Source organism: Talpa occidentalis, unplaced genomic scaffold (genome assembly GCF_014898055.3).
Source record: "Talpa occidentalis isolate TD23 unplaced genomic scaffold, MPIMG_talOcc4v2.1 talOcc4.7, whole genome shotgun sequence".
In the NCBI taxonomy this organism is placed as follows: domain Eukaryota; kingdom Metazoa; phylum Chordata; class Mammalia; order Eulipotyphla; family Talpidae; genus Talpa; species Talpa occidentalis.
The window spans coordinates 115,582,547-115,592,664 of NW_023605083.1; the positions used below are offsets into that span (position 1 = coordinate 115,582,547).

The window sequence follows — 10,118 nt, forward strand, 5'->3', positions numbered from 1 at the left end:
AGCTCAAGGCAACTGGACCAGCTCCCAAGTGGAAAAGGCCTGGAAGGGCCGATGGATAAGGGTAGGGAAGGGGGTTGCTGTCGGCTCAGCTGGCCTCTGGCTGGGAGAGTAATTACACTCCTTTTGCTACTTAACTTTACAACCTGGGCTGTTGTTTTAACGATGCCACTCGTGTTGGGCTGTCCAATTAATCTCGCCTTTGGAGGCTTTCCGAGATGGGGCGGTAGATCTTATCTTGGTCTGTGGAAAGAGGAGTGTGCAACCTGCAGTGGGAGGGAACAGCCACCCGGAGGGCCTGTGGCCTCAGAGGAGACCCAGAGGAGGGGACTGGGGCCAGGCACTGAGAGCCTGTGCACAGGGGGACTCAGGGCCACACCCATGGGAGGCATAAGAGGGTGTTTTTCCTCTTGGCATCCTCCCTCCCCAGAGCTCCTGGTTCTCAGCTGGCCCAGGGTGAACCCTCCTTGAGTGTTCTAGGGATTGGGGGTGCATTCTGACCCAGAAGGGGACCTAGGCTGACTGCTGGCCTCCCAAGGTGTGGGGTCTCCTCTAAATTTCCCCCACTCCCCCGCCCTACATGTTACTCCAGGTTGTGCCTCTCTCCGGCCAGTCGGATTGTAGTTGACTGGCTCCATGTGCCTAGGAGGGCTTTTCAGACTTGGGCAGCCCCAAGTTTGCAGCACTTGGGAATAAGTTTAGGTAATGAGGGGGAAGCTCCACTTGGAAGCTTTTTGCCTGAAGTTGGAGGCCCTGCCCACGCCTCACCACTGGCCGGGCAAACTCCCAAGATTACTGGACCCCTTGTCCTCAGGCCCCCTGCTTTCTGATGCCTTGTGTTTGGTGCTGGGGTGCAGTGGCTTTGAACCCACCTCTGGGTCCAGGTCGAGGAGCCTCTGGACTACGCCCACAGGACTCCTCTGTACCTCTCTGCCTGAAGCCACACCACGTGAGCTTCTGGCCATGTGTCTCGCTCCTGTTAGCTTATGGGATCTGCCCCTTGGTATTCCAGGCATTTAACACAGAGGTTGTATAAATGTTGGATAGGCGAGTCCAGTTTCTTCTAAGGGTTTCCTTCTCCCCCCTCCCCATCCCCTTTCCCCTAGGTGGGCTAAGGTGACTGAGTCGGTGGGAGTGACCCTCCAAGGTGAGCAGGGCCTCTTCAGGGACTGAAGGTGGGAGCTGAGGGGCTATGAGGTGCGTTCAGAAGAGACTTTGCTGGTGAGGACCACCCAGACTGACCACCCCCGCCTTCCCATCTTCCAGTTTCATACTGGAACAGCTGCAAAGACAAACGCTATTAAGACATTCCAGCACTAGAGTCTTAGGACTAGTTAGCGGTAGAGGCAAAGGCAGGGCCCTGGACCTCTAGATTAGTGCTGGAAGAGTCAGATGGGAAGAAAAGATGAGCCACCAGCCCCACTCAGAAGTCAGGAACACACTTCACATGGCCAGCCGGGGCCTAGGCTTTTGTACAAACTTTAATCTCTGGAAATTCATGGTGTGGGGGGTGGTAAGAGCAATATGAGCAGTTTCTATGCATAGAGGTGGCTGTGAAGAGCTGAGCTGCCCTCCCACCATACTTACTGAAGATATCTCCATTCACACTCATTCAGAGAGCCCATTTGTCCCCATTCTCCCCCAAAGTGTTACCCTAATGGGTTCCAAGAGTGCCTGCATGTGGGTCCTTGGGTATTAGAGGTGAGCTCTTAATAACAGCTGGTGAATTATATGGATAATTGGATCTATTATGTACTCAAAAGGGGTAAATATGGGGAAAACAGGGTTTTTTAGGAAGAGAATATAAATTATCCACCCCTCCCAGCCCCCAATTCAGGCAATTCCCAGGTCCACAAATCCCACATATTTTGTTGTCCCTTCTACTTCACAGGATGGTGAGTGGGTGCATCAGTCATGGGGTATAGGGCTGACCTCCAGGAAAAGTGATGGGTAGGACCTGAGGGCCAACTTGAAGACTCTGGATGTCCACTTCACTTCTGTTTTTGCTTGCAAGTGGGAGGCAAGGCCCAAGGCATGCAAAGTAAAACATGCTCGGGGTGTTTCCAGCTGGCTTTGACCTCGGCTGCTATGGCGTGGCAAAGATGGGGTCCTGGGAGCCATCTGAACTCCAGTCAATAAGCCTCTCTCCAGAGCCTCTGACCAGCTGAAGGAAGGTTCCAGTCCATGTCCACGGCAGAGGAGGGGGCAGTGGGTAAGACTGCAGTGCTTGATTGGGCTTTTGGGTTACAGGGCAAGGGGGGCAGGCCTCCACCCACCCTCTGTCCTCCTGAGAAAACCCATCTGGAGCTGGTTTCCTCCCAGCCCAGAAGGGGTGCAGGTGGGCTGGGTCCATGGCTTTGTAGGAGGGCTGGGGGCTGAACCCATCCTTCCCCAGACTCACATCATCTGAGGTGGAGCCAGGACATCTGGGGAGTGATGCTGATACCAGGTTCCAAAGCTGTTGCCATAGCCACTGGCAGGCAGGGCCCCTGCCTTGGGTAGATCCCAGAGGGATGGAAGGGGTGGAGAGCAGGGAGACAGGGAGGGGGGCCTTCCAGGGAAGTCCCCTTCTTGCCCCCCAGAGTTCTGCTTCAGAAGTTTCTTATATTTGGAGCGTTTGTTCTGAAACCAGATCTTTACCTGTGAGGAGAGGGAAAGAATAGAAGGAAGATTAGGAGGAGTATTTGCCCGTGATCAGGGAAAGGGACCCAGCAGTGGGGAGCAGACCTGGGAGAGGAACAGGGATCTGGAACACTCACCCTCCTCACCCACGGGCCCTGAAGCTCCCAGTTCCTGCCGCTGAGCTAGTATCCAGTTCTCCCAGGCTGGGTACCCTCTATCTGAATCTCCCACCCCCTCTTCTAGCACGTTCTGTTTCCCCCAACTTACAGAGGGCCAGTTAGGAACACCCCCTGAAGCACTGTGGCTATAGGGCCAGGGACTCAGCAGTCATTCACACCTGGGGGGTGAGTGTCCAAAGAACACCACCGTGAGGAAGGCTAGTTGGGGGAATGAGGCCACCAGCCCCACCTGGGTCTGGGTGAGGCCGAGCTGAGCGGCCAGCTGGGCCCTCTCGGGCAGCGCCAGGTACTGTGTGTGCTGGAAGCGCTGGTTTAGGTGCTGCAGTTGCAGGCTCGAGTAGATGGTCCTCGGCTTGCGCAGCTTCTTGGTGGGGGCCTGCGGGAGCCTCTCCGAGGGCTCCGGGGACAACCGCAGCTTCTCTGAGTCTGGGGGAAAGGAGGCAGTAATAAAAGAGCTGGTCTGTGGGATGGTGAGCGGGTTGCACAAGCAGCTCAATGAACTCATTTGCATCTCGTTTGCATGTTAGCAAAAAGCCACAGGAGCTGGGACCTCGACTGTCCCAGCGTCAGGCGCCAGGGCCCTTCTCTACCTTCCCCTCCCCCCCCCCAGTCACTGCATCAGGCCGCACAAGATGCTGTTTTGCCCTCAGGGAGCACCCACTCTTATGGGTCTTGTGATTCCCCAGGAGGAAAGCGCCAACAGACTGGGTGGGGTACCGGCTGCACTGCCCTGGAGGTCAGAGTTCAGTCGGGTGCGGTGGCGCCAGCCAGGGGTGGGGAGGGGCAGAAAGGCTCCAAGGAGGTTTGGGGAGAGGCCTAGAGATGATGGACAGGAAAGGCACTCCAGGCTGAGGGAACTCAAAAGCCACTCTCAGAGGCCTGAGCCAGCGTCTGCTTGGCAGACTTCCCGCTGCTGTTGCTGCCGGAGAGGGGAGGGTCAGAGGGACCTGCCCAAAGGGCTGACAGCCTAGGGATGAGCACCCCTTCCAGTGTCGGTGTGGAAAGTGCCTCCAGCGTGAGCCAATCCTTCCCCTGTTGTAAAGCTTCGCCCCCTCCTGAGTCACACACTGTAGAAGAGACCACGCCTCCCCTCCTCAGCTGGCAGGTTAGCAGAGAAGACCCCAGAAAACCGGCAGTCTTGGGGTCACCCTCTCCCCCGCCTGGCTGGTTCCCTGAGGGAGGGAAGGTGACCTGGTTCAGAGAGTGCACAACATCTGGCAGCTCAGGCCCTGGGTGGCACTAGGGGTGCCCCTACTGCAGGACACCCGGTGCCTTCCAGCCCCAGGGCCAGCCTTTCAAGGAATACCCGGCCCAGAAACAGTCCGGCTCTAGAATACTCCCGCTCCCTCCCCAGGGAGTGATGAAAGCTTCCTCTCTTCCAGGTGGCTCCAACCTGCTCCTCTCTTTAGAGACCCTGGAAATCATTCCGTGCAGATGGCAGAGCTGGGTTGGACCAAGTGTCCCCAATGCTCCGGACTTAGGTCTCATTCCACATGGGTCTGCTGGCAGTCTAGAGGGCACTTGGACCCGGTGCCCAGTCTCCACTGTCCATTTAGTTCCCCACCCCACTTCTCCTCCAACTTCTTCCATGGTGGGGCTCACCGCTCCCCTCAAGTTCCATGCCCTTGGCTAGCAGTGACCAGTTGCCTTCACCTCCCCCGCACCCCTCACTCGTGGCCTCTAGCACCGGCTTCTCAAATCCACCTCCTTCGCCCCTCCACCTCAGTCAATTCCTAGAAAAATTGCTGGGTTTCCGCTCCCGCCCGCACCTATCCGGCCTCTCCAACTTAAACACTACTGCTCAAAGCCCCAGGCTGGCAGATGAGCGACCACCGTGCCTCTTTGGCTACATGTACCTGGAGATTGGGGCAGCGACACCCTGGAAGACAGCACAAGTATTGAACTCTCAAAACCCTCTCTGTACCCCAATTCTCCCTCCAAGTTCCTTCCGGGACAGATGCCTTTGTGCATACCAGTTGCAGCAAGTCCCTACCGGATCTGCCCTGGTCCAGATTTTGGAGCCCAAGGGCACCCCGGGAGGTAATGAGTACTGCCTGCTGAGGGAGGGTGGTGGCTGCAGCTCAAGGTAGTCAAATCTGGGGGGAGGGGCACAGAGCTGAGGTAAAAGGAGCCCCCCACGTTCTTTCTCACATCTCAGTCATTCAATCCAGGTAGAGTGGAGCAACCCACCATTTTCAGTACTCTGTGATTTTCGTTGGATCCAAGGAAAGTCTGTAAAGAAAAGGAACTCCCCATTCCCATGTACTTAGATCAGCAAAGGGGGGCAAGGAGTGGGGAAGACAGGACTGAAAATACCAACCCCATTCCCAACATTCCTCTTATTCCCACCCTACTCCCCCAAAACACAGGCACGCATGTGCACAAAAAAACACAAATATATACCATATTATCATACTAAAGGGAAGCATCCAAGAGGTTGGTTTGTAGAAACTAGTCATTTGTAGGAAAACTTCCATCTCCCCCCACCCACAACTTCTCCTCCTAAGTGTTTTCCTCCAAGGACAGACCTAGCAGCCTGGAAAAGGCAGCCCCAGTCTGGCAAAAAAGCTATTGGGGACGCTGAGAAAGCTCCCTAAAATCCTTTTCTCCAGCCTCATGCAATGAAAGTCCATTTATGGGGCCAAAATCTAGAAAACAAGCTGTGTCCTTGACCCACGCACAGCCTTTCTTTGGGCCTCAGTTTACTCATCAGGGAATTTGAGCTCCCAAATCTCTAGGAGCATTTCTGGCTCTGATGATGTATGAGCTGCAGGGATGGGAGACTTACTTCTGAACTGAATTCAGCAAAGTCACCCAGTGGAAGTGCATCCTTGGGGGAGACTGTGCCAAAGACAGTGGGGGGGGCACTGAAGTGGGGACAAGGAGGAAGGGAGCTGAGGTCTAAGCTGGAGCCAGCAGAGAGAGGGGCATGCATATGTTGCATGGGTACTGCCAGGCCCAGCCCCAGGACCAGGAAGGTGGGCTAGCTCCTGGGCTTCTTTGAGGCCTTCTAGTGAGCATTTTCCCGGGGGGCTCAAAGTTGCTGCAGACAATGTACTGCCAGGAATATCAGCTGTCTAACCTACCCCAAAGGCAAGGAGTGGAGAGGACAAAGACGGTATGCTCCTTGGCCAAAAGGCTGAAGTAGCCAGGACCTACAGTGAGAGACTGTCTCACCCACCTGTGGCTATAGTCTTAGAACAACGGTGGTGGTGGAATCTTAGCCCTAGAATCTGCCAGGCTGGCTTAAGATAGGTTAGGTACTGGGCACAGTCTGGGGAGGGGGTGAGGCCAGAATAAGCTTCCACTTCCACTGTCCTCCACCTGGAACCTGGTATCTATTGACTAGGTTTTGGCTTGAATTCTGAGATGAGACCAAGGCAGAGAGGGGTGACATGGGGAAGGGAAGGCGTGCACGATGTAGAGAATCCTGGGGAAGGACTAGGCACCCACACCCACATCTGGATTGTTTCAATTTTCCGTTACACGTAGGTGCACACAATTCTGCTGCTCCAGGGGGTGGGGTAGGGAGAGCCCCGCGGCTGGGCTCCACACAACTGCAAATCGAAACCAGGTCGGTCTTGAAAGGAGACCTAGATCAACTCGCCCCCGCCCCCCTCCCGCCTCCCCCTTCGCCCTCCCCCGCAACCCCCAGATCCCGCGGAATCTGAGCAAGGTCAGAATACCGCTAGCTGCGCCCGACCGAGGGCGAAGAGCGGGGCCCCCGCAGAAGCAGGACCCCGGAGGTGGGGAAGAGCCGCAATGGCCAGACTTACCTGCCTGGGATTCCTGCTGAGAGGGCGTCACGAGTTGCTGGCAAGGCAGGTAGGAGTCTCCGGGGGCCGCCGGCCCAGCGTAAGGGTAGGGCAAGAGGTGGCTGTATGGTCCAGGGTAGGGCAAATCGGAGGCGGCTGCGGTCGCGGGAGACAGGCCAAGCGGATAGGCAGCCACTACCGATGGGACGGGGGCGACGTCCGGGAAGATGGCTTTGGTGGCGTCCCGGCCAGGGATGGGGCAGGGCAAAGAGGTCATAGCGGCCGGGGCCAAAGGGCCTAGGCCACTGCGGGGCACATATTCCTCTCCCTCCGCCAACTCTCTTTTCCGAGCACTTTGGGTGTTAGAGCCGGATGCGCCCCCCAGCTTGCCTCCCCCTTATTTAAGATGCGGGGCAAAGTGTCTCTCTGCGCCTCTTCCAGCGAAGAGCGCGCGCCTGGAAAAGGGGTTCCGGGGGGATGCCCCCCACGGCTTTTCCCCTCCCCCTTAAATCCATGGGGCCCCCTTCGCCTAGCTCTTGGGTTCGGTTCCCGGGATCCGACGGGGGCCCCGCCCACCTAGACGCCCCAGATTGGCTACCGCAAACAGTGACCTCACCAGGGCCTGGCGCCCGGGCCCGCCCCTCCGGGCAACCCGCCTTAGGAAGGTCGGAGCTGGGAGCTGGGAGGGGGGCGATGCACCCGCTGCGGCACCAGCCGTCTCGGGGTCTTCTCCAAAAAGGGTGTCGGGGTTGCAGAACGATCGTGGGCAGTCTGGGAACCTGGGTTACAAAGGCAGGAACCCGAGAGGGTTGGCCGGCCTGATGCCCCGAGGGCGAGGGGAGCAGCCAGTGGCGGAGGCACTGTGGCTGCGGGGGTTCAGGGGAGCCGCGGTCGCGCTCTCCGGTTCCCGGGATCTGCACGGTCATTCTGATCCGGTCGCCACCGACCTGCAGGGGAGTCCAGACCGGCCCGCCAGCGCCCGCAGCTTATTCAGCGCGTCGGAATGCGTCGCTACTGCGCCGGCAGTTTGTTGGTAAACAGACGCCGGGTCGAGGGAGGTACGGCCGGGCGCCCAGCCTGCCCTGCACGCGCGCGGCGCGCACGCCCCCGCGGGGCGCCCTGGGTCTGGCACGCCGGGACTGCCGCGACTGCGCCCCCCGCCCCCCCCCCCCCCCCCCCCCCACCCCCCCCCACCCCCACCCCCACCCCGCGGCCGTCCAGTCTTCCGCTTCCGGCAGGGGCCCCCGTTTGGTTGCGACACCGCAGCTCCTGCAGGCCCCCAGGCCGAAGAAAGGATCCGCCGTCTGGGCTTCTGCCCTCGCGGCGCCCCGCCTTTCCTGGCGCCGCGTGAGACTGAAACCTTGCACGGACGGGGACAAAATCTGGGAATAGGAGGCCAGTCCAGTTTGTTGGCTCCTGGGAGGGCACAGGAAACAGGACAGGCTGGGTTCCGTGGCCGCATTTTCAGCCCGTGTGGAGGACCTGCCTCTAAACAGTAATGCCCGAGACCTCGATGGACGGGTGTCTGCATACACACCCATCTGTGGCCACGTGTGCACAGCTACACAGACAGCACGCAAATCTAACTTATACCCGGGCGTATACCCACACACAGGTGTGTGTCTACGCGAATTCTATCAGCGGCCCCGTGCGCAGAGCGGTGCATTTAGGGATCTGCAAATACGGAGTATAGCTGTGGTATTTTCACATCTACATACCAAAGGCAAACAGCGATATCAACTTGCTCGTGCACACTCTTGAAAATACAGAAAATCAGAGCATTTAGACACCGGTTCACGAATATCTAAGCTGGTTCATGTTAGGGGAGAAATGGTTACACTCCTAAGCCCACCAGTCACGTACCCTAACACTTTCTTCCATTTGAGCATCCGCCTCTGTTGGGCACACTCATGCTTGTACCCACACATGCACTTCTCTTGTTGGTGCTCAAAGTATTCAGTCAGAAATGGAGGGGTGGGAGAGGACCATCGGAGAAAGAGGGAGGCTTTGAAGAGTAAGGGAAGGCATCGGAAGGTGGCCATGCTCTGACCTCCTTGGGGAGACAGAAAGATGGAAGGAGCTGGAAGGCGCGTACAGGGGGTGGTTCAGCCCCAGTCGGTGTCTGGAGGGGAGGAAGAGCAAGTAAGCTTCTAAGTGGACTTCCCACTGGAATGGATGGAGATATTTTCATTGAGAAAACCGTCCTCAGGCACCTGACTCTGAACTCTCCACCCTGAAGCCTCGGAGCTTCAGGAGAAGGGCTCCAAAAGGAAACCCCCCTCCTCTGGGTAACTGGAGAAACTGCTCCTCTCTTCATCCGAGGCATGCAGAGGGTGCTCATTTGAGAGATGCTGTCCCCACGTGGGATCATCTTCCCTCTTCCTCACCCAACTCTGGCCGCTCCACCCCTTCCCTGGAGCTGGGCTGTGACCTTACAGTATACGACCTTCCAAACTTTCTACCCCTGCCCTCCGTCCGTCTGTCCGCCATCTTCCTCACATTACTGCTGTGGTGGGTTCCAAAGTAGCATCTCAGTGCACAAAAGGAAGAGAATGTTCTTGGGGTGGGGCTGGCTGTCAGGGAAGGTTTCACAAAGGTGGTGCTTTTGAGGTAGAACTGAGAGGATGGGTGGAAGGACACTTCCTCCCTCCACAGGCTGTGTACCCAGCGCCCTGTTTGTGTTGGACCTAGCGAAAGGGCAGGGTGGGTTTTCTGGCAGCTTCTGTAGCAGCTGACTTGAAGCATCCTCCAAAGCGCAGAGACCTATACTGAGAGTCTGTCCTTAGCTGTTGGGAGCCTCCGCTGAACACTGGAAGGATCACCCCACACCCCACGGCAGCAGGAAATAAGCAGCCAGCCTTTAGAATTACTGAATCTCATGCTCACAACATCCAGGCCCTGAGCGTCTTCATAAAAAGCCCGGTGAAGTGGGTACTATTATTGTCCCCCAGTTTGCAGATGAGGAATCCTCTCTCTCTATCACCAGCCTACTCAGGCTCCCTCCCTAGATGATGAAGGGGGTGGGGCTGGGGTGCCCGGTTGAGGAACCTCTGGGTCTCACTTGCAGATTCCAGGGAGGGGCCTGCGGCAGGTGCCACATCTCATCAACCCTGGGGCGGGGCGGTAGGGAATTGGTGGAAGGAAGGGGATGGAGGCTAAAAAGGACTGTAAAGGTGTGTTTTACCAGAGGGAGGAGGGCTGGCCCGAGAGGCGGAAGGTTTGGTTTCCCACCTCAGCCGCCTATTCTCTGGCTGTGATAGTCTGGGACAGCCATTTCCTACCTCTGAGATTTATTTCATCCAGAAGGGATAAAACCAGGGAACTGCACATAAGCAAACCTTTGTCATTTGCTTTAGAATGAATTGCAAAAACCAAAATCCTCAGACGGAATAAAACCAAGAAGGGGGTAGGGGGAGGAGGGGCAGTTGGACGAGGAAAGGAAGGGGGTGGCGGAAGAAGACAAAACAAAATGAACTAACTCTTTCCTATCCCTGCCAGAACCTTAGACTCTGGCTTGTCACAAAAGCCAGAAGTCGCTCTCCCAGCTCTCTCACGCAGAGCCTTC

The 10,118-nt window shown here is 57.1% G+C and overlaps 1 protein-coding gene across 1 annotated transcript; it reads right to left on the reverse strand.

Moving 5' to 3' along the window:
* Nucleotides 1–1,468: 1,468 nt before the first annotated feature.
* On the reverse strand, nucleotides 1,469–6,913 carry DLX4 (distal-less homeobox 4). Its single transcript, XM_037493629.2, has 3 exons — nucleotides 6,575–6,913; nucleotides 3,028–3,224; nucleotides 1,469–2,637 (listed from the first exon to the last, which is right to left on the reverse strand). Exons 1-3 carry the CDS (start codon nucleotides 6,828–6,830, stop codon nucleotides 2,395–2,397), a joined length of 696 nt encoding a protein of 231 aa, XP_037349526.1. The 5' UTR covers nucleotides 6,831–6,913; the 3' UTR covers nucleotides 1,469–2,394.
* Between the last annotated feature and the right edge of the window lie 3,205 nt (nucleotides 6,914–10,118).